We start from the raw sequence: 23,997 nt of genomic DNA on the forward strand, positions 1-23,997 counted from the left end.
CGTATGTGTGAACATACCTGGCAATAAAGCTCATTCTAATATTCGCAGATGAAAGTTTGGTACTTACGAAGTCATGTGCATTTCTTAGCACAAATTCAAGCAGGATAAATGTCAAGCCTGTGCCTGAGCCTGTGCTTATATTTTCTCTATGCTATATGGTATTAAACCATATTTGAGATTTTATACATTTAAAATGTGTGCAGTATTATTTATATTATATGAATTGTGTTATATTCAAAAGAAATTGTGGTTTACTTTGCATTGGAGCATTAAAAGTGGTAGCCTATTTTAGGGGGGTAGTCTTCATGGATTAATATGCAATGTCAATTTTTTCATATATTATGCCTATATTTAAATTTATATTTTAAAATTCCTTCAATAAAACAACATGCATTTTTGTTATTTGTTACCTGTCCTTTATTTTGACAGATAACTTCTTGGGAAAAAGACATTTGTCTGTAAACTGATTAAGAAATTGTTGCACGTTTAAACGTGAAGCACTGTATAATTTCGTTCACATTATGCCTAATTAGCCTAAAACAAGAAACAAATAAATTAAGCTTGCACGATTTAGCTAAATCTTTGAAACTCTAAAGAATGGACGGATTAATAAACCATCCTCACGATTAAACTCAAGTTCTCTCCTTATAATCAACAAAATGCACACGATGTAAAAAAGAACTTTATAATTGACAACTTAAGTGATTTTAAAGGGAGCCTTCTTGCTTTTAGCGCTGGGCGATATCATATGGCCTAAAAAAAAATCTGATTTATGATTTAAATCTATTTTAAAATCAATGTTCAAATAACACATAATTTTTTCAAAACAAGTTTTAATTTAGTTATACATTTAGAACTGAGACAAGATGATAAAAAACTGTAATGTTATTACCTTAATGCTGGAAAGACCTTTTATTTTTTTTATTTTTTTTTTGTTAATACTAGCCCATCATGCATCTAACCATCCACTCGGCATTAAGAGCGGTTCAGATTCAAACTGGCAGCTCCGCAGTGACTCAGTGTCATGGACAGAGGACATATATATATTTTAGATATATTTTCTAGATATCTATAATATAGATATATTTTCTAGTCTATATTTCCATCTCTTTATGGCGCTGGTTTAGTTTTTTTTTCTTCTTATTAGTGTTGCACGGTGCACCGATACTTCAAAAGTATCGCGATTCTCGGAAATTAAAAACCTCACAGTACCTACATTTATTAGGATCGATAATTCAAAGAATGACTGCGTTCCAGATTTTTCTGAGACATATTTCATGATGGTGTGTGAAACGCCCGCTTCCAGTGCCTCCCTATGCCTCTCCTCACGCAAGCAAAAAAGCACTAGAGCGAGATGGCTGCATTAGGGGCTTTACTGAAGTGATTTGGCTTTTCTAAAATTTGTGCATAATCACATTAAATAGTTTAAATAAGTTGTTCAGATGAACAAAGCACGAGGTTTTCTTGCATAATTAACATTTTAATTGTTTGGTAATAATATATAATATTCACATTAATCAGGGATTAAACGTGGAGTTATGTTCTGTATGCTAAATATGAAAACGAGCGTATCTGCACAGCACCTATAACTGCACTTTGTATATGCTTATTTTTGATCGAGATTTACATGCTTGGCTCACTGACCCTGTATACTCATTCATTTCGTTCATAAACGAGATGTATCAGTTCAACTCATTCACAAATGAGAAGATCTCTCGATCTCGTTCAGTGAAGGGCGGATTCGTTCACTACATTCAACAAATCACATGCTCCGTCACATCTTGAGTAACTCTTTGACAGGATGAAACGGTTCACAGAGCTGTTCATGAGCTGCGCATGCGCTGCTAATAGCGCCAAGCTCGCGCGCTGCTGTGGAGGGAGGATCTTCAGTGAATGAGAAATATGAGTCTAGTAGCAAAGTATCTTCCGTGATGTCCCCGATGTGCGGGTCGGGTTGGGTAAAGAAATGTTACTTTATTTGCAGGCTGGGGCGGGCCAAATAATTTCATAAAAGCGTGACCCGCGGGTTGAAAAAAAACCCGACCCGCGCATCACTAGGCTGCATGTGCGAGCACAAGTGATACTGTGGCCGCCGGTCCACGACTGTAGAAAAACATGACGCTCAATAAAGATGATGCTCATTAAAGCTCACCGGCTGAGTTTTCTCCTGTGAAAGAAAAGGTTGCACAACTGACAGAATAAGTTAGAATATCTGAGATATTGCTGCTATATTTTATTTGCTTTTTTTTTCTTGAATGCCATTTCTTAAATTGATATTATTTTTCTTTTGACATTTAATCTTCTGAGTTCAGAAACATTGTTTAATATAAACGTTGTTCCTATTTTTTATTCAAAGTTCAGAATCAAGATAAATTTATTACTCTTGTTTCTTATGATAACTGAGATAATGCTGCTAAATTTATTCTTTCTTTACCTTGAATGTCATTGCTCTATTTTATTTTTTATATTTTGATATTTCACATTTTGTTCAAATGTTTAATATATCTGCTGTTCATATGTTCATTTATTAGTGTATTATATAATTAGAATATTGTCCCAGTTTTAAAATAAAGCACATCAATGATATTTGAGAACGTATTTTCCCCTTTCAGGAAAAGTATCGAAATCGCAATTCTTGATTAGGTATCGGTATCGAAACAATAATTTTGGTATCGTGACAACACTACTTCTTATAGCCTATAACTTATTTGTAAATAGAGCAGTCACTGTCTGTGTCTACACCAGGCACGAGAGTTGTTGTAGGGGTGGGCGATATAACGTTTAGACAATAATATCCAAATTGTTGTCTGGACGATATGCAAAATTGGGATATCGATTATTTCATAATTTGTACAATCGGACCTCCCAAACATGAAAAGAGCTGAAGGAAGTTAAAAAGAAAAAAAAATAACGCACACTATAACCTTCCAAACAATTATATGTAGTGATTTTAGGAATGTAGGGGTTTGTTTGACTATTTTAAATTAGTTTTTGCACAAAATCACGATCGTTCCTCAATAAGTAAGCTGCTACTAATTTGCAATACAACTATGGAGTTCTTACCTGTGTGTTATGACTTTTCTTAGTTGAAGCAACAATCCGAAAACGTAAAGAGTAAAACCGATGTACGATTAATAAAATAGCTGCTAGAAAAGGAAAACTGAAGTTTGATTTATGATTGTTAATCTGTCCCATTACTTTTGGTCCCTTAAAAAGTGGGAGGCACATGTACAAACTGTTGTAATTCCTACACCATTCACCTGATTTGGATGTAAAGCTGAAAGTCTGTAGTTAAAGCATATCTTGTTTGTTTAATTTCAAGTCCATTGTGGTGGTGTATTGAGCCAAAAAGATTAGAATTGTGTCGATGTCCCAATATTTATGGACCTGACTGTATCTATGCCTTCAGATTAAGACAATGTTTAAGAGAAATAGGCCTTTTGTGTACACAGGAAAAGTCTTAGATCGTTAAGTTCAGCTCATGAAAAATGGGGCAAAAATTAAAGTGTTGTTTATAATTTTGTTCTATATATTGTCACGGGGTGAAGAATCACTCGCCAAGAGGTGCGTGAATTAAATGCCCCGGAGGGTGGATTTATTGAGAAGTGTAGGGTGCCTGGTGAAGTGTGCTGATCCGCTTTCTGGTGGCTGGTGCTTCCCGTGTGCTCTCCGTGCTCTTCGGTGCCAATCAAGATGAAAGTGGGTGTCCTGACGTGCTCCAAAGTGTGTGGGCTGTCGGTCACTCGCTGCTTTCTGCGAAGAAATGATAGAAGGATTAGACCAGCGTTGCATTCGGTTCGAGACTTCTCTAAATGCAGCATGTGCTCATTTTGAGTGTGCTGGCTGATGGGGAACAGCTGTGACCGATCAGCCGGTGATAAGGACGTGCAGGTGTTTTGCTTTGGTTTCCAGGGCTATGCTGATTCCTCTGGGAGTGCTTGTCACCCCCCCCCCCCCCCACCCAAGCGTCGTTCTGGTCCTGTGAAGACATGTAGAAAGTAGGGGTGAAATAAGGGGAGGGTGGGGAATGACCACCAGGGCTTCCTTCTCCACGGCGGCGTACCACCTCTCGGCGGGGGACAGCCTCCTGCTGGTGTAAATGATCGGATGCTCCTCACCTTCTTGAATTTGGGAGAGAACCGCTCCCAGTCCTGTGTCGGAGGCATCCGTCTGCAGCAGGAAGGGGCAGTTAAAGTCCGGAGGCGCGGAGTACCGGCGAGGACGTGAGTGCTGCTTTCACCTGGGAGAAGGCCTCTTCCGCCGACAGGGTCCAGCATACTTTCTCCGGCTGCCCCTTCCTGGTCAGGACTGTCAGGGGGGCGGCTAAAGAGGAGAAGTTGGGGATAAAACAAGGGTAATAACCCGCCAACCCCAAGAAGGCTCATACCTGGGTCTTCGTCTGGGGTCTTGGGGCGGCGTGGATGGCTTCAACTTTTTTTTCTTGCGGCCGGATGAGTCCTCGGCCGACTTGGTAGCCTAGGTACTTGGCCTCAGAGAGGGCTAGGTGGCATTTTCGGGGGTTTGCGGTAAGTCCTGCCAAGCGACACCTGCCAATAGCCCTTGGTGAGGTCCAAGGTACTGATGTACCGGGCCCTTCCTAGGCGGTCCAGCAGTTCGTCTACCCGAGGCATGGGGTACCCTACGAATTCAGAGACTTCGTTCAGGCGGCGGAAGTCGTAGCAAAAGCGGAGGGTGCCATACGGCTTTGGGACCATCACAATGGGGCTAGACCCTGGACTCCGGGATGGTTCTATTACCCCCAACTTCAGCATTTGTTGGACCTCTTCCTCAATAGCCTGCCGACGAGCCTCCGGGACTCGGTAGGGCCGTTGCTTAACGACGACTCCTGGAGGCGTCCGGATATGGTGTTGAAGCACATTGGTCTGCCCGGGCTGAGAGGAGAACACATCCTGGAACTGACTGACCAGGTGCTGTAGCTCCGTTTTCTGGGCAGCCGAAAGGTGGGGGTTGACATCCACAACCACAGGTGAGGCTCAGGTTGGTCCTTGGTCCCGGGTCCCCACCCATTTTTTCAGGAGGTTGATGTGGTGGAGTTGCTCCGCCTGCCGTTGTCCCGGCTGTCTCAGGTGGTACGTGACTGGCCCAATCCTCTCCACCACCGAATAGGGTTCTTTCCAGGAGGCCAGAAATTTGTACGCGGAGCTGGGGACCAGGACCATGACGTGGTCTCCCGGTTGGAACTCCCGTGATTGTGCTGCCCGGTCTTAACGACGTTGCTGTGCCTGTTGGTCCCTGGTTAGGTGTTCCCGGACTAACGGCATCACTCGGTCGATCCGTTCCCTCATTTGCCAGATGTGTTCGATGACGGTACGATGTGTGGCCGGCTGCTGCTCCCACGCTTCCCGGGCCACGTCCAAGAGGCCCCGGGGGTGGCCGCAACACAGGAGCTCGAAGGGGGTGAAGCCAGTTGAGGCCTGGGGAACTTTGCGGATCCCAAAGAGCACGTAGGGGATCATGAGGTCCCAATCCCGCTTGTCCTCCGCTGCCACGCGTCTGAGCATTTGCTTGAGGGTCTGGTTAAATCTCTCTACGAGCCCATCAGTTTGGGGGGGATAGACAGTGGTCCTCAACTGCTTCACCCGCAGCAGCCGGCAGAGGTCTGCCATTAGCCGGGACAGCTGACTCAGCTGGCCAGCAGAAACAGCTCCTGGGCGATGGACTTCGCGGTGGCCTTCCACAGGGGGACTGCTTCTGGGTACTGGGTGGCATAGTCGACGATGACCAGGATGTGCTCATGCCCTCGGGCAGACTTCGGCAACGGCCTCACTATGTCCATTCCAATCCGCTCAAAGGGCACCTCGATGATAGGCAGTGGGATGAGCGGGCTGGGGGGAGGAGTCCGGGGCAACTTGGCCTGACAGGTCGGGCAGGCTTGGCAGAACCCCTTTACCTCAGCGTCCAGGCCCGGCCAATGGAAGCAGTCGCGGATGCGTTGTGCGGTATTGGCTGCCGCAAGGTGTCCTGCCATGGGGTGGGAATGGGCCAGTTCTAGAATGGTCTCTGTCTTGGCTCGAGGCATGACTAGTAACTTTTTCTCCTCCCCCCTACGCTGGGTGACACAATACAGCAGGCCATTCTCTACAACAAAATGTGGGAGAGGGTGGGGCCGGGGGAGGACGTCCTCTCCATCTATGACTCGCACCTGCCTCCAACAGTGATTGAGTCAGTCATCCTCCCACTGTTCCTTGGTGAAAGAGCCCCCTCCAGTGACCTGTTGTTACACATCATAAAACAGATTAGTAGATTGGGAGGGGGCCTCACCTTCTCTCCCACTGTCGGAGACAAGCAGGGCCGGTAGGCGGCGGGGTCCAGGCAGCCGCCTCGGTACTTGGCGAGTGTCTCCATGCACACAGGTAATCGGTAGGAAGTTTTTCCGGCCGCTTCGAGGGGTGCACAGCCGCGACTGGATGAGGGTGACTGCACTGCCTGAGTCCAACAAGACCTGGAACCATCTTCCATCCACCTTCACCTCTGCTTCGGGGGCTCCCGTCGGCACTCGTTGGTGAAGGATGCAGCTTGCCAGCCAGGCTCGCAGAGGTGGTTCTGCACTTGGCATGGGCTCATCTCGCGGTGGGGGAACCGTCGGCCTGCTGTGATGGACAGAATCCGCCAGCTCAATCGTTCCACTAGTTCTCGGACGTCACGTGGGTTCCTCATGCCGACGGCCTGTCGGTGGGCACAAGGTAGTGCGCGCAGGAGGCGATCGACCACCACTCGTTCCGCTACCTGTGTTGGGGTGGGGCTTCCTTCCAACAGCCAGTGCTGGATGATGCGGCTGAGTTCGGCCGCCTGGGCACGGGCTGGCACCCGGGGCTTGTATTGCCACTCGTGGAACTGCTGGGCGGCGCTCACAGGGGAGAGGCCCAGCCTCGCCAGGATCTCTCGCTTAACTTCGATATAACTGTCGGCACCCGTCAGGGGGAGCGAGAAGTAAGCCCTCTGCTCTTCACCGGTGAGGAGGGGTGCCAGCGCACGTGCCCACTCGTCCTCTGGCCATCCCTCTCGGTGGGTGGAGTTTTCGAAGACCTGAAGGAAGGCTTCCACATCGTCATCGGTCATCATCTTAGGTAACAGACGGGTGGCTTGTGCCCGAGGCTCAGGTAGCGGAACACGCTGGGCTGCGGCCCCCCGGACGGCGGCGAGTTCATCCTCCGTCCTGCCCAGGCGAGTGGCCAGGTGTTCCGCTATTTGCTGCTGTCGGATGCTTACTTCAGCGAGGCTTTGTAAGACGTCCTTCATCGCGTGGATGCGCGTGTCACCTTCCGTGGTGCTGGTGACAGAAACAGGGAAAAAGGGAAAAAAATTAGGCGTTGATCTTGTCGGTGATTCCTCGCTGTTCTGCCCGCATTCTCCACCACTGTCACGGGGTGAAGAATCACTCGACAAGAGGTGCGTGAATTAAATGCCCTGGAGGGTGGATTTATTGAGAAGTGTAGGGTGCCTGGTGAAGTGTGCTAATCCGCTTTCTGGTGGCTGGTGCTTCCCGTGTGCTCTCCGTGCTCTTCGGTGCCAATCAAGGTGAAAGTGGGTGTCCTGACGTGCTCCAAAGTGTGTGGGCTGTCGGTCACTCGCTGCTTTCTGCGAAGAAATGAGAGAGGGATTAGACCAGCGTTGCAATCGGTTCTAGACCATTCTCTGAGTGCATGTGTTAACCGGGTCTCTATTAAATTAGTAAAACACATTACAGTACCATTACAGTAGACAAGACAGTAAAACTAAAGCAAGAAAAGTAAATTGTGTAATTTCCAGATGTTCTCTCACCTTTTAACAGTATACAAAAAATAAATAATTTTTACTTTTTAATTTCAGAGTTCATTGAAGAAAAAGAGGAAAATGAAGAATCAAGTGAAGTTGAGGAGAAAAATCGTGTCAAAACTGGTGGAAAACCTTTGATTTGCTCTCAAACCAAACAGACATATTTAAAGAAAAAAAGAGTTAAGAAATCTTTCACCTGCACTCAGTGTGGAAAGAGTTTCACATTTAAATCAAATCTTAAACGTCACATGAGAGTTCATACTGGAGAGAAACCATTCACTTGCAATCAATGCAGGAAGAGCTTCACACATCAACTAAGTCTTAAGTGTCACATGAGAGTTCATACTGGAGAGAAACCATTCACTTGCGATCAGTGCGGGAAGAGTTTCACACATAAATCAAATCTTAAGTGTCACATGAGAGTTCATACTGGAGAGAAACCATTCACTTGCGATCAGTGCGGGAAGAGTTTCACACAACCATCAAACCTCAAGGATCACATGAAAATCCACACTGGAGAGAAGCAGCATGCATGTGATCAATGCAGTAAAAAGTTTTTATGGGCTTCACTTCTGAAGAAACACTTGAAAGCTCATGCAAAGAAGCAGCCACATTCATGTCATTTGTGTGGTAAGAGTTTTTTGCTTCTACAAAGTTTGAAAGAACATCAGAAAATACATACTGGTGTGAGAGAGTACATGTGCGTTGAGTGTGAAAAGACTTTTAGGTCAGAGAGCAGTTTAAAACTGCATGAGAGGATCCACACTGGAGAGAAACCTTATGAGTGTTCACACTGTGGAATGAGATTCAGTGTGTCATCGACTCTGAAAACACATGATAGGATTCACACTGGAGAAAAACCTTACAAGTGTTCACACTGTGACAAGAGATTCAGTGTGTCATCGAGTCTAAAAACACATGAGAGGATCCACACTGGAGAGAAACCTTACAAGTGTTCACACTGTGACGAGAGATTCAGTCGTTCATCAAATCTGAGAGCACATGAGAGGATTCACACTGGAAAGAAACCTTACAAGTGTTCACACTGTGACGAGAAATTCAGTCATCCATCACGTCTGAAAACACATGAGAGGATTCACACTGGAAAGAAACCTTACAAGTGTTCACACTGTAACAAGAGATTCAGTCAGTCATCAAATCTGAAAACACATGAGAGGATTCACACTGGAGAGAAACCTTACAAGTGTTCACACTGTGACGAGAAATTCCGTCATTTAGCACATCTGAAAAGACATGAGAGGATTCACACTGGAGAGAAACCTTATAAGTGTTCACACTGTGACAAGAGATTCAACAATTTATTATGTCTGAAAAGACATGAGAGGGTTCACACTGGAGAGAAACCTTACAAGTGTTCACACTGTGACAAGAAATTCAGTCAGTCATCAAGTCTGAAAAAACATGAGAGGATTCACGCTGGAGAGAAACCTTACAAGTGTTCACACTGTGACAAGAGATTTAGTCAGTCATCAAATCTGAAAACACATGAGAGGATTCACACTGGAGAGAAACCTTACAAGTGTTCACACTGTGACAAGAGATTCGGTGTGTCATCGAGTCTGAAAACACATGAGAGGATCCACACTGGAGAGAAACCTTACAAGTGTTCACACTGTGATGAGAGATTCAGTCGTTCATCAAATCTGAAAACCCATGAGAGGATTCACCCAGGAGAGAAAGCACATAAACGCAATGCACATGGGACGTGTTCCATTAAGTCTTCTGTTATACACAGTCAAACAAAAACCAACCACAGTAAGGCCCTGTACAGGCGGAGACGCATTTAGCTGTATATGTAAATATTTTGTATGGTATACGTGTTTCGTCCAGACGGATCCAGCATTCGGGGCAGTGAAAACCCAATTTTTTAAAAAAACCAGAGTGGATAAATCTGAAAATGACACCTTTGTGTTTTTGTGTACTGCCAATCCACATATTTTGTGAAACAATGATGTCATCACCCCACATCTCGACCATAGTCAGACACCACTACGTCATTTAACACCAACAACAATAAAGGACTACATGTTTGTGCTCATGCTGCAGAAGCTACTGAGCCTGTAAGCTTGACTAAACTTACTAGTAGAGCAGCACGATATTGAAAAAAAAAAACTCACATCGCGATAATTTTTCTCAGCGATGTATGTTGCGATATGGAAAAAAAGTATCACCAGATGACTTGAACAGCTCTATTTGGAAATAAATAAATAAATGGGGTGATTTTATAGGTGAATAAATCAACTAAGAAAATAAGCAAATTACAATAATTGATAAATATAATAGAAAAAGGATACAAATGAAATAAAAATAAATGCTTTATTTTCTTCAGGTAAGTCGAACTGTTACTGTCGGTTACAGTTAAGTTTACTACGTTACTGCTGCGTTACATTGCTGACAGAATGCAGTGTTTATAATCTAGAGATTGTAAAGAGGATGTAGCACACGCACTGTCAAGTCAAGTGCCAGTGGATTACAGACTTGCTCCCGCGAGACCCGATGCAACAGAGCGGCGCGGGACAAGACTCGCATGTGTGCAGGATGCAGGAAAACAAAATGATATATGGGACTCCCAAAAAGTAGAAATATCTAAACATAAAATATCTAAAACAAATAAATTGTTATTCATCTATTGCTCAAAAGCAAAATGAACTCAGAAGCTCTGTATACGTTTGCTCCTGTTTATCATGTATATTTTATCTATTTAGGCTATAACAGGCAGACATGGGGACTTGTGACTTGGTGACTTGGACTCGAGTCGCTATTTTTATGACTTGAGACTTGACTTGGACTTGGAAGTTAAAGACTCGGGTCTTGACTTGACTTGAGAGACGATGACTTGAATGACTTGAGTGTTAATCACATCATGTTTTCGGTTTAAATATAAAATATATAAAGTATTTTAAAAAATAAAGTTGATTACTCCGCTAGAGCGCAGGCTGAGAACAGCGTCGGGACACTATGACTATCATCAGTCATGTCCTCTCTACCTTACGCACACCACGCCCACTTAGATCAGATATCACATCACATCAACATGTCAGCCTGAGGGTTATCGACGGTAATCACTTTTGTCTTCAATAATTCGCGCCTAAAAACACGTGGAAACCGCTTGGTGCGCCGCTTTCTCCTTCTTTCCAAAGTGCTTGGGCAGTTGCGCCCCTGAGGCATCTGCCATTGCTAAGCAACCATGACGAGCTCTCTCCGTGAATACGCGGACCTGCGGTGCGCTTGCGGCTCTCTGAAAAGTTGAGATGTTTTTAACTCGATGAGGCGCATCGCGACCGCGTTGCTTCCATTATAAGCGCATACCGCGCGCCTACATTGGAAATAACGAACTTGCGCACACAAAAGACGTGCTATGTGAACGCCCCCTCACGATCCGCTAGCAGGCCGTCAAAAAACGCTAGGGCTGGGCTAAGGGGGCTTAAGCCCCGAATATTTTGTTACCTTGTCTTTCTCATGGAGCAAAACAATTAATCAGAAAAACAAATGTGAATAAGACTACAGCTGCCGCGATTACCTAATTATGAGAAGTGCATATTACAGTTTTATATATATATATATATATATATATATATATATATATATATAAAAATACAGTGAGGCTCAGAAGTTTGGGCACCCTTTTGCAAGTTTTGGCACCCTTTTGCAGAATCTGTGAAAATGCGAGTAATTTTCAAAAAATAAGAGAGATCATACTAAATGCATGTTATATTTTATTTAGTACTGTCCTGAATAAGATATTGTACATAAAAGATATTAACATTTAGTCCACAAGACAAAAAAAATGCTGAAATTATTAAAATAACCCACTCAAAAGTTTGGGAACCCTTGGTTCTTAGTACTGTGTGTGGTCACCTGATGATCCTCGACTGTCTTTCTGTTTTGTGATGGTTGTGCATGAGTCCCTTGTTTGTTCTCAACAGTTAAACTGAGCAGCAGTCTTCAGAAAAATCTTTAAGGTCCTGCAGATTCTTCAGTTTTCCAGCATCTTTGCATATTTGAACCCTTTCCAGCAGTGTCTTTATGATTTTGAGATACATCTTATCACACTGAGGACATTTGAGGGACTCAAACACAACAATTTAAAAAGATTCAAACATTCACTGATGCTCCAGAAGGAAACAAGATGCTTAGTACTAAATAAAATATAACATGCATTTAGTATGATCTCTCTCTTTTTTTTTGAAAATTACTCACATTTTCACAGATTCTGTAAGGGTGCCCAAAATTTCGATAAATGTAATAAAGTTTAATGTTGTATGTAAACTGTGTTTGAGAGAGAGAGAGGTGTTCAGAGAGGAGTCGGATGTTTAGCTGTTATTTGTTTTATGGACTCAATGTTGAAAATGTAAAACATTTCAAACACTGTTGGTAGAAGTGAAAAATAAATAATTTTATGAAGTTACAATTTTGTTTGATTCCATGATGTTTTTTACTGAACATGAGTATTTACAATGCAAATCCAAATTATTTTAATGTACTGACAGTTACGTATATCTTTTAACTTTATTAAGATCAGATTCTGCAGGTAAAATTACAATAATAAGGTGACTTGACTTGGACTTGACTTGACATAGCTTGTGACTTGACTTGACTTGACTTGCCCAAGAAAAAAATTATTGGGACTTACTTGAGACTTGAAGGTTAAGACTTGAGACTTACTTTAGACTTGCACATGTGTGTATTGGTCCCATCTCTGATAACAGGTATTGATGTGAGATACTGATCCAAAAGCACACCTTTTGTTAAAATAAGTTTAATTTCTTCCTTTAATATTCCTTTAATAAAGCGAGTTTGTCATTATTGTTGCGGTTTTCATTTAAAATAAATAAAACATTGAACCACAAACTAAGCATTTTTTTTAAAGAGGGAAAATACCTTTTTATTTTGGATACAATATAAATTTTATCCGTTTTTGTTAATAAAAGTAAAAAGCCTTTAAATGTCAAATGAGAATTTGTACCATTGTACTATTTTATTGCTTGTTTTAATTAATGGGCTAACAATGAACCACTAACTACTACAGTTTTAAAGAAAGGGGAAATCCAAAGTCTTTTAAAAAATATTTTTTTACAACGCAGATAAACATATTTTCCTTATTCATTTTGTTAATAAAAGTTCAAAGTGTAATATAAGAGAATTTGTCATCCCACTGTTTTAGCCTGTTTTGTTATTAATAATAATAGGCTAATAATGAGCCACAAACTACACGGAAAAACTATTCGTTGTCTGAACAACCATTACTTATAAAAGTAAATATATTAAACACAAAAAACGTAGTATTTATAACTTTTCAATGTCTACCTAACATGCATAGTTCATGTAACGCAAAACCATAAGTTAAAAAGTGAACTTAAGTGTATGCATAAATAAAATGAAAGAAAATAAGTAATGACAACCACTTGTACAATTATGTTAAAATTAGGTAAATCTAGCACAAAATTTTAAGTATTTGACTGTGAGCCACGTGATATGCGGTTTCCTGCCAAGGAGCCATTTTGTGAAGCACAAGTGAAGACAGTGAGAAGTGGTAAGCTAACTTTTTTTGAAAACTAAGTATGATATTAGATTTTGGCGATTTACCATCAATGAACCCCTGTTTTGTGTGTGTGTGTGTGTGTGTTAATGGGTGAAGAAACGCATTCTGAAACGCAACGTGATGTAGATGCTGAAAAGAGGTAAGCGTATAACATTACTCGTTTATTGTGTTTGTGATCTAAAAAGGAACTTTTAAACTGAATATCTGAATTGCTTAAAATAATGCTTCAGTAATTAGAAATGTGTTATGAATACTTATGAAAACATTGAGTTTGTACGTGTAAACCCATTCCAGGATAATAATAAAAGTTCGGTCACAATGTTCTCTATAAGTGGCAGTCCGGGCCTGGGCGCAGGTTAATTTTGAGGTTTGGTTTATATTACATTCTAAAATATATGCTACATGTCAATATGATAATTAAGTAATGGTGATCTCTATTCAGACACACAAAATTTTATTTCTCAATGACAATGATTCTTCTGTCTAGTAAGCCTTTGAAATTATGATCACAACTGTAAATTTAAACCTGCATTCCCTCTGCCGCTGATCCGAAGAGAGCACTGTTAACGGATAAGGTTGATACAAAATGTGCATAGCTGTGGCTCTTCAGGACCAGGATTGAAAATAACTTTGTTTATTTAAAGAAAGTCATTAATCAGGCACAGTGTTAGGATGAGTAAATGATGAAAACATTTTGAGTAGATCAACCCAAAAAAAACTCGTCACTGTAGAAATTTTAGATCATTGTTGTGGTGTATAGATTTTCCATCAACAGTTTCACTGTCATTATAGAGGAGTTGGTCAAATAATGTCTTCATTCACAAACTCTATGGAGTCACTGTATAGTTGTGATTTTGTGTGTATGCACCATAACAAGCTGCATTTGTTTTACTTTTCAGTGTGGACATGTGGACAGGGCTGGTGATTGCTATACGCCGATTTCACGCATCCGCCATTTTGAAATCAAAAGCGAGGCTCCAGTGGGAAGAAACCCGGAAGTATTGCCTCCAATCACAGGTATTGCGATGTCGTATTGTTGTGTACCAGGCTGTACATCCTATCAACGGAAAGGGTGCGATAAAGATTTGTCGTTTCATCGCTTTCCGAGTGATCCAAAAGTCTGCCGTGAATGGATTGTGAAAATAAGAAGAGATGTTGGACCTTACTTTCAGGTAACTTAAGCGAAATAATGTTACCTTTAATAATCTAGCTAGCGCTAGCTCTCCCAGCGTCACGTTTCACTCAGTTATCAAATGCATGTCAATGTTGTTATTCTCCCATAAGGTTACAGACAACACGAGAGTATGCTCCAAACATTTTACCCCGGACTGCATTGCACGATCGCTCACTGGTTTACATAAACTGAACCATGGAGGCGTGGCAACTTTATTTACGTGGAGCTGTGAGCTGAAGCCCAGGAGGACACTTGAGCGACATCAGAGGTGTGTGCCGTACACTTCTTTTTTTTTATGATATTCAAATTCTCTTTTTAAGTTTAATTCAACCTTTGCTGAATAATAAACAAAAATATACGATAATACTGTAATATTTTATCATATTAACAGATGTAATTTGTCCGATTGCATAACCTAACCAAAGTGATATGAATTAATTTAGTTTGATGTCAGTTCTTACGGTCTTAAGGACATATAAAACTGTTCAGTGTCAGATCTTAATCAATTGTTGGCAAATTTTATAGATATTACAGAAATCCTGATTTTTTAAATGTATGTCTGTGACAACTTTATTAATTGTGATTTTCCTACCCAGTGTTAATGATATTGAAACATTTGAGGAGGACGAAGAGGAGAACCATTCATTTTCTGATCAGAACACAGGAGAACAGTGAGTTATCAATCTAATGCCAACAGAGTGAAATATGTCATATATAGGCATGATAGTTGCTGCATAATGAATCAGTTGCTACATTTACAAGCACCCAAATAATGTTAGTAATGGGATAAATAGCTCAAATACCTTGCACACTTGCAGTGCTGGGATGAAAGTTTTCTAGAGCCCTTTTATAAGATCTCTGTGAACAAGATACAAATTTAGGGTTCATATAAACAGAATCTGAAATCGGATTGGATTTATTTGGATTGATGGAAATTTGTGTAAACCTACACAATGACATCCTTGATACTTATTTTTTTTCTTCATAATTATTATTATTTTTTGTCTCTTCTATCCTTAAACAGATCTAACTGTGGTTTTGGGGCACTGCGAGACCATGATTAACTGGAAACATCTCCTTCCACAGAAGAGCAGCTGAATGCAGCACAGAAGGAGATTGCTCGTCTGACAAAAGAAAATGAAAATTTGAGAAGTCAACAGTTTTGTCTACAAAGATTCCAATGTGAGCCCAAGCTGTTTTACACTGGATTTAAAGACTATGAAACCCTCAAAACACTCTACCAGTCCCTACAACCTAAAGCACAGTCTCTGGTGAGATGGACTCAAATGCAAAGACTTAATAAAACAGAGAAGACTGTAACTGCTGGCTTTCAGGCCCAAGACATGGGTCTCTTTGACCAGTTTTTCTTGTTTCTCTGCCGTATGAGGCAGGGGCTTCTTTCCGCAGATTTAGCAGTAAGGTTTAATATCTCAAAGGCCACAGTCAGCAGGATATGTATAACTTGGGCTAACTACCTGCATTTCATGCTTGGTACACTACCGTTATGGCCAAGTAGAGAGGCTGTAGATGAGCTAATGCCACCATGCTTCAAGAAGACCTTTCCAAAAACACGTGTTGTGCTAGATTGTACTGAGATCCATATTCAATCAGTAAGTTCAAAAGTTCTGAACACCATGACGTACTCTCATTACAAGGGAATCACAACTTTGAAATCCCTGATCGGCATCACACCCTTTGGGACAGTTAGCTTTGTAAGCAACCTGTACACAGGCTCCATCTCTGACAAGGAAATCACCAAAGAGTCTGGCATACTCAAACTGCTTGAGCCAGGCGATGAAGTAATGGATGAAGTAATGGTAATCAAAGACCTCCTTACTGACATCAAGGTCAGTCTAGTAACCCCAGCCTTCACAAGACCAAGCAGACAATTCAGTAAACATGAAATTACACATACTCAAGAGATTGCCCGCTTGAGGATACATGTGGAGAGGGACATCAGACGCATCAAGGAACATCATATTTTTGATGGTGTCCTACCCCTTTCACTCTGTGGTTCAGTCAACCAGATGTGGACTGTTTGTGTTTGTGACAAATTTCCAAGGACCTCTATTTTAAATATTTCATTCAGAAATGAAAATGTGCTGGAAAGAACTGTTTTTTTTTTTTTTTCATTAGAACAGATTTAGATACCTTTATCATTACACCATTTGCTCAGTATCTTGGGTGGCCTGAGTACATGCATTTTAAACTATTTTATTTGTTATAGTTAGACTATTAATTTACTCTGGAAACCTACATTTTAGCTTACAGTTAAAAAAAAACAATGTACATAAATGAGTAGTCATTTAAATGTTGCAACTTTGGTTTACTGTTTTAATTTGTACAGTAGAAGACATACAGTGGATTGAATTACTGAAATAAAAATATATATTTTGTACCCATTAGCTTTCATTGGTTTTAATCTAGAAATGATTCTACAACTATACACATTTATTTCATATTTGTATATACACTACAGTGAAAACATTTTATAAATAGCAGGCAATTTTTGTTTTTAATGTAGAAATTAGTTGTCATAAAACTGTACATAAATTTACTATTTTAATTATCTAATGTGTCCATTGACTGTTAAGTGTGTTAGTGTGTGTGTGTTACTCACTAAACAGATTAATTTATAAGCACAGGTTGGGCAGCCAGTATTTGAAAAAAAAAACAAGATATAAGTCTAACTTATTTTTTACAAACTCCCACTTCTCCTCATCAAAGTCAATGCGCTCTAGATGGAAGTCATTTCTGGATTTTAAGAAAAAGTCACACCAGGTCATCCCTGTTATTCCCATTTGTCCAATCATTTGAAAATGATATTCATGGCTAGTTTTCAGAGCAAGCGCACCATCTTCTTTTACAGAAAGGTATTTGCACTCTAGTACACTGTCTACATCAGGACACTTGATTTCAAGCAACCCCAGAACACCAGTACTGTCAACCACCTTTCGATCAGGAGATGCACCTAAATGGGGGGCATGAGGATTTATGACAAAGCCACAAGGGAAAACACGATTGCCAGTTTCCTGCTCATATTGTGCAGCTGCATCTGGCTCCAGTTCCAGGCCTCTCTTCATGGCTTGTGTCTGCAATGACCTTTTCTGCTTCTGCATACTGGTGGCAAGTGTGCTGAAGTCTCCAACTCGTGAGACTATTCTTTTAAAATTTGATGATGTCAGACGCTGGGAACGAACACGGTGCCATATCTTACTGTCACTTTGTCCCCTGGTTTCTTTCTCTAGTGCCTCGGCATCAGAGGGAGTAACAGTCATACCTCTATAGAAACTACTCTCCTTCTCGTTGAAAACTGTTGAGTAGGTGCACGGTTGTTGTGGCAGAGGAAACGGTGGGTAGTGATCAGTAGTTGTGGTGGGTAAGCCAATGGCTTGGTATGTCAACGCTGATCCATGGGGCAGAAGTCCAAATTCAGATTCAACTTGGTCCACTGGATATCTCCTTGATGCCAGCAGCAGTTTGTGCATTTGGCTATTGCTTCCAATTTTAGCAAGATTTTCGCAAAGGTCATTAGCAAACTGGTCACTTGGTAAAGGGGTTGGAATAGGACAGTAGATGTTGGGTATGATTCCATGACAAGATCTTTTATAGGATGTTTGTGGTGGATCAGCTGTTGGTGGCTTTAATTTAGATATTTTTACTGTATTAATAGGTTTGGGGGCTAGACCCATAGAACGTGAAGGAACATGCCATGTCTGTGGTAGGGAGGTTTAACTAACATTAGGTGGAAGAGACTTGTATGAGAGTTTTATATATTGTGCGAGGGTATACAGTAACCCAATCTGATGATTGCAGTGACCTAGACCAGCTTTGCGGTTGCACTTTGACAGGCCAACAATGAAGGAACCTTCAGATGGAAATTCCACCTGGAAATAAAGAAACAAAAGAGGAAAGTCAATACTTATTTCAAATAATAACAATATCAAAGTCTAGCATCTTGTGGGAAGTCAAGGAACACTTTAAGAACATTTCCCCCCAAAATTGGAAAGGTCTGCTGGTTGTAGAAAACAACATGGTAAGTTGACATTGGTATAGTGATTGTATTTTTGTTGAACTGTTGATACTAAATGTTGGATATATATGCAATATAAATACATCTAAAATATAATTTATTCCTGTGATGCAAAGTTTAATTTTCAGCATCAATACTCCTGTCTTCAGTGGTCACTACTGTGCCGATTTGGTGTTCATTTATTGATGGTGCCTAATTAATTATAATGGTTTATTCTTGTTCTAATTGTCAATTGCTAAAACAGTTTTTTTTTCTTTGCTTAATATTTTTTTGTGGAAACTTTGATACTGTCTTTTATAAACGGAAAGTTCAATGGACAGCACTTATTTATAATTGAAATGTTTTCTAACATTATAAAATGTCAGAAATTCTTAATATTTTATACAATTATTATTGTGTGAATAAATTAAAATTTAAACTCAAAGAGACAGGATAGTTTGCACATGACCTGATGTTTTATTTGGACCTAGAAGGCGAGACGAACATCACGGAGCGCTAAACTCTCCTGCAGTGTGTGTTTCATTCATACTCGAAGCAGGAGGGCGCCCTCGCGCAGAAAATCATACTAGGAAACTCCTAATGTGGGCAACAGCGTCCAATTATCGCTGTATGAAAACAGTTGTTTTCGCAGAAAAACCTTTTATACAGTCTATGAGAAAAACAGACACAATTGCGACAATATGTTTTTTTCAAGTCATCTCCAGCAGGTGATAAATAAAGTAAATGAAAAATGCTATTATTACAGTATAAAAACTATTCTGCCTTATTGTGATTGAAAAAAGTGTTTGTCATTTATAAACAAGTCATTATTATTTGTTATTGTCCAGCAGTTATAGATTTCTAAGCCAATCAAAAGCTAGAAATTAGAGAAAAATTAAAGTTGCCTATAGTATCCTACCAGTCAGAAGTTTTTGAACAGTAAGCTTGTTAATGTTTTATAAAGAAGTATCTTCTGTTCACCAAGCCTGCATTTATTTGATAAAGTACAGCAAAACTACATTCTGATATTCTGCTAAAAAACTAAAAAACTTATTATGATAATGTTAAAAACAGCTGAGTATATAATATATATATACTGACTCTAAGCTTTTGAATGGAATAGTGTATAATGTTGTGAAATATTTTTATTTCACATAAATGCTAATCTTTGGATCCTTCTATTCATCAAAGAATGCTGAATAAAATGTGCTCACCTGTTTTAAACATTGATAATCAGTAAATCGGCATATTAGAATGATTTATGGAGGATGTTACACTGAAGACTAGAGTTATGATGCTGAAAATTAAGCTTTAAATCACAGGAATAAATTACATTTTATTATTTTTTTATTTTTATGGTAAAAATATTTCAAATAAATGCAGGCTTGGTGAGCAGAAGAGACTTCTTTAAAAACATAAAACAATCTAACTGTACAAAAACTGTTGACTGGTAGGCTATATAGATAGAAACGTTATATTGTAATGTAATGTTATTTATATGTATTTTTTTTTTATTTTTGGAAACAAAACATCTAATTAAGGCTAGGTAAATCTGGGTATCCTCTGCATAGCTGTGATTGGCAATTTGGTTCTTTCTCATTATTTGACTTAGTGGGAGCATATAAAAGCTAAACAAGAACGGTGCAAGAATTGAGCCTTGTGGGACTCCACATGTCATAAACCAGGGTTCCTCAATAGGGAGCCCACAAGAGAAAAATATTTGGCCCATGCTAATTTAAAATAAAGTGGCATGAAAATTCAAATGTAGCATTAGAAAGTGACAATAACTAACATCGTGTCTACAGTGGATGCAAGCGGCGCGTTGCCACACAACAAAATTCAACAGAACTTATTATAATCAGTGATGCGGTCTACACTTGATGCTACACAGCACGGCACGACAAATACCCGACAGAAAACTGCTGAATCATTCTATTTATGACATGCTTTCACAAATTAAAATGATTTGCAATGCTTTGTCTCATACAGTGTAGATATACGATGTGACAGCAAAACATGGTGAGTGTGATGTAAGAAAAGTGGACACTGAAAATAAAAAAGTGACATGACATACAGCCAAGTATGGTGACCCATACTCAGAACTCTGAGGAAGTTTGGAATGAGCCCCAGCATCTTCCTGAGGGCAGTAGAGAGAGCAGTCTGTGGGACGGGTGGCTGAAGTCACTGATGATCCTTCGGGCTTTCCTTATACACCGCCTGGTGTAGATGTCCTGGAGCGAGAGAAGCTCACCTTCAATAATGTGGCTGGCAGTACTCAGGTAGAAAACTGTTGTGTTAAATTGTAATATTTCACAATATTACTGTTTTTTACTTCCTTTTGATCAAATAAAGCCAGCCTTGGTGAGCAGAAAAGACTTCTCTCAAAGATGTAATAATTCTTACTGACTCCAAACTTTTAACGGTAGTATAAAATACAAATATGATGTTCCAGCTACTGAAATGGTACTGTGGCATGTTTATTCCATTCTAAAGAGATGCCTGTTCCACAAATAATACTTTTACAGGGATCACATGAAACACTTCATCAACAAACTGATTTTTGAGAGCATTAGTGGCAGTGTGTTGATTTTTGTTGATTGATTGGTGAAGTGTATCATGTGATTGAGCACCTGCCTAAAGTTTTTGGATGTGCGTTTATTAAATCTACTTGTGTTCAAATCAGATATATATAGCAAAATAAGCTCAAATGGGGCAGCAGCAGCTGTGGTGCTTGGCCTGGAGTGAGGTTTATAAAAGTCCACTAAAGGAAGTAGAACTTTTTGGTATTTTTCTTTGAAATAGCCTTCCTAATAATATTTGGGGCCCGGACACACTTTTTTTTAGTTTAAATTAGATTAAAATACATAGTTTAGTATTCACACAACACATCTAATAACCATGCACTCCAGTTATATGTGATTAAATAAATAATATTTTGTCTGAAATAATATGAACAGCAGCAGCTATGCTAAACTTTCTTTTCTTTTTATTTCCTGTTTCTATCTCAGGATCGCCATCGCAAGATTACTAGAGATTACAGCAGCTCCAGACTGAATCCAAACTCACTTGTGAAGACTTCAGATGAGACCAACGCTCACAAAGACTATAGACAACAACTGTACATGAACACACAAAACATTTGACACACAAAACAAATATTATCCTTATTTTGCCTATAAGGGTAAATCTTCAGCCTGCTTTATTGCAATGTCTCTAATATCTGTAAATGAACTATTTACTCTCTGAGTTTGATGTGGACCTACATGCCCCCTTTTATTTGTAAGCATCACTCTGCAGGATGATGCAAAATGAAATGAGAAGTTTTGAGAAAATGACACAATGCAGTATCTAAATGAAAACATGCTGTTTTGCATCAGTTTTGCAAATAAACGGTATCTTGGAGAAAGAATAAACATTGTTCTTCTACAAATGTTACAAACATTGTAACAATGGAAAATTGATTGAATATTTTTTTACTTACCCTTTAAAAATGTTGAAAGACAATGTTAATGTTAACTGAACACAAAACTAGAGACTTTAGTAAGATTTTATCAGAAAATATTTCAGAATTTTTATCATGCAATTTAAAACATTTTAATTACTTAATTATTGTTTGCCTGGTTTTATTTTGTGTTTATGTAACTCTTTTTAAAAAGTTTTTGGCATAAAGTTAGCCTGCGATGCTGACAGCACTGAACACATGACTTTTTATTATGAACTAGAAGATGGTCTTCCCAGTGAGTCTCAGTCATCTCTGGCTTTTTAAACTGTTACCTTCAAATATGCATTTTCTGTAAACCTACTTTGAAATAAGTATTGTGAAAAAAGTGCTATACCCATACAACATTTAACCATGCAAAAATCATGGTTAATTTTCTAAAGACTACAAATAATCTCTAATTATCCACTTTTGATCAAAGCATCTGGTAAATGTTAATGTATTTGTACATGTAATATGAAAATATTAATAAAGTTGCATTTGTTCTTGAGAGTGGTGTGTTTTATTATAAACCAGCGGCGGTAGCCGCGGGTGGTCCGTAACGACGAGCAAAACGCCGTTGAACCGCGTCCACGCAGAGCGGGCAGGATGTACCGTCCCAGCATCGGCCGGAGAGCATTTCCGATCAGAGGCCGACGTCACTGCGACATCTTCCCTATTAGCAAACGCTCCCTGAGTGATATCGTGCCGATGGAATTTTGTAGATCGGCTCGACATCGGCACAACGTATGTGTGCTGTCTGCTATAGCAGTATGAAGTATGAAGGCTGTTCTTGAATTCAATAAGAAGATAATGTGTTACCTGGTATTTTATTTGGTTATTTGATATGTATAAGCAGCTAAAGCTACTTAAAGGGAAATGTATAATAATTACAATTTATTAGCTTTGCTAATTGAATCGTGTCAGCACTGTTGTTTAATTGTATGCTGATATTTTCTTTTATTGTTTATTGTAGAACCACACACATACTGTACATACATGAAGACAGTTAATCCTCTGCTGACTGTCAATAAACCCATCGAAGAGATTTCCAGCATCCAATTGCATTCTTATCGATGCACCACAGTGGTCACTTGTCCCCAACTAGCTACAGTTTCAGTCCTAGCTATCAAGTCGTCATTACATTTACTTTTATACTTTAAGTAGTTTTGAAACCAGTAATTTTACACTTTTACTTGAGTAAAAAGCTTGAGTTGATACTTCAACTTCTACAAAAGTCTTTTTAAACCCTAGTATCTATACTTCAACCTGAATAATGAATGTGAATAATTTTGACACCAGTGGCCACTTCTACCATCAAGATTCATCAGGTGTGTTTGTAAACTTTGTAAAAGGAAAACCCACTCATAAATTTCCATAAGTAACACTAATGATTTTATTAATATTATTACTGGGTATCTGTGATGTCCCACCACTATAAATGCTGAATAACGTGTAAACTGATGCCATATGCTCTCCAATAGTAGCAGCACCTCACAAAATCCTGCTGCTGACGATGAACCTTTGTCCACAAACCCTGCTGCCTTCAGTTATGATGCACAGAATTCAGACACTTTTAGGATACAGAGGACTAAGGATGTAATGGTATGAACATTTCTTAAATGATCAGAGTCATCAGTATTATCATGGTATTGTTATAATGTGCTGGAAAGGTTAAAAAAATACATCACTTAACCAAGTTTTATATCTAAAAATTTAAAAACAACAAATAAAATAACTTTTGCATAATCACTAAAACAATAACATTACCAATGATGTCCGGATTTTAAATGACAACTTGACTGGCAACAGTTTAATAACATTCAAGATTTCAAGATTGAGATATATAATGTAAAAGTTCAAATAAAGGTTGAAAGGGTTTACTAAAAAGATAAACCTCACATTTCAGCCTTTATATAATGACAAGATATAAGTTAAAATTATAATTGTTAAATAAACGCAACAACATTGCTATTCAGAACACTTCCTTTAGG

At 39.6% G+C, this 23,997-nt stretch overlaps 2 protein-coding genes across 6 annotated transcripts in view; both read left to right on the top strand.

Annotated features, from left to right (window-relative positions):
• The window catches only part of LOC127953353 (zinc finger protein 665), a 376,772-nt gene that overhangs the window by 270,141 nt on the left and 82,634 nt on the right, over window positions 1–23,997 (top strand). For 3 of the 4 annotated variants that reach the window (XM_052552564.1, XM_052552563.1, XM_052552565.1), the window contains one exon: window positions 7,831–9,937. The exons of the other annotated variant lie outside the window; for it this stretch is intronic. In XM_052552564.1, coding sequence (XP_052408524.1) covers window positions 7,831–9,584 — 1,754 coding nt within the window. In that variant the 3' untranslated portion in view covers window positions 9,585–9,937. Of the gene's footprint in view, window positions 1–7,830; window positions 9,938–23,997 lie in introns of those variants that run through there. 4 annotated transcript variants of the gene reach the window in all.
• LOC127953449 (THAP domain-containing protein 1) lies at window positions 12,755–16,939 on the top strand. Of its 2 annotated transcripts, XM_052552701.1 has the most exons (5): window positions 12,755–13,478; window positions 14,239–14,356; window positions 14,624–14,781; window positions 15,110–15,184; window positions 15,600–16,890. In XM_052552701.1, the coding sequence occupies exons 1-5, from the start codon at window positions 13,426–13,428 to the stop codon at window positions 15,652–15,654; spliced, it is 459 nt and encodes a 152-aa protein (XP_052408661.1). In that variant the 5' UTR covers window positions 12,755–13,425; the 3' UTR covers window positions 15,655–16,890. The 2 variants fall into 2 exon arrangements, with proteins under 2 accessions (XP_052408661.1, XP_052408662.1); XM_052552702.1 differs by lacking the exon at window positions 12,755–13,478 and having other exon boundaries at window positions 13,485–14,511; window positions 15,600–16,939.

This window comes from Carassius gibelio, chromosome B3 (genome assembly GCF_023724105.1).
Source record: "Carassius gibelio isolate Cgi1373 ecotype wild population from Czech Republic chromosome B3, carGib1.2-hapl.c, whole genome shotgun sequence".
NCBI classification, from domain to species: Eukaryota; Metazoa; Chordata; class Actinopteri; order Cypriniformes; family Cyprinidae; genus Carassius; species Carassius gibelio.

What these genes read in the sequence shown, in the direction of transcription:
- LOC127953449 (XM_052552701.1), top strand. Translation starts at nt 13,426, where the DNA reads ATGGGTGAAGAAACGCATTCTGAAACGCAACGTGATGTAGATGCTGAA. An exon ending in AGTATTGCCTCCAATCACAG is followed by an intron (nt 14,357 to 14,623) that starts GTATTGCGATGT and finishes TTCTCCCATAAG; the next exon opens with GTTACAGACAACACGAGAGT. An exon ending in GATCAGAACACAGGAGAACA is followed by an intron (nt 15,185 to 15,599) that starts GTGAGTTATCAA and finishes CTCCTTCCACAG; the next exon opens with AAGAGCAGCTGAATGCAGCA.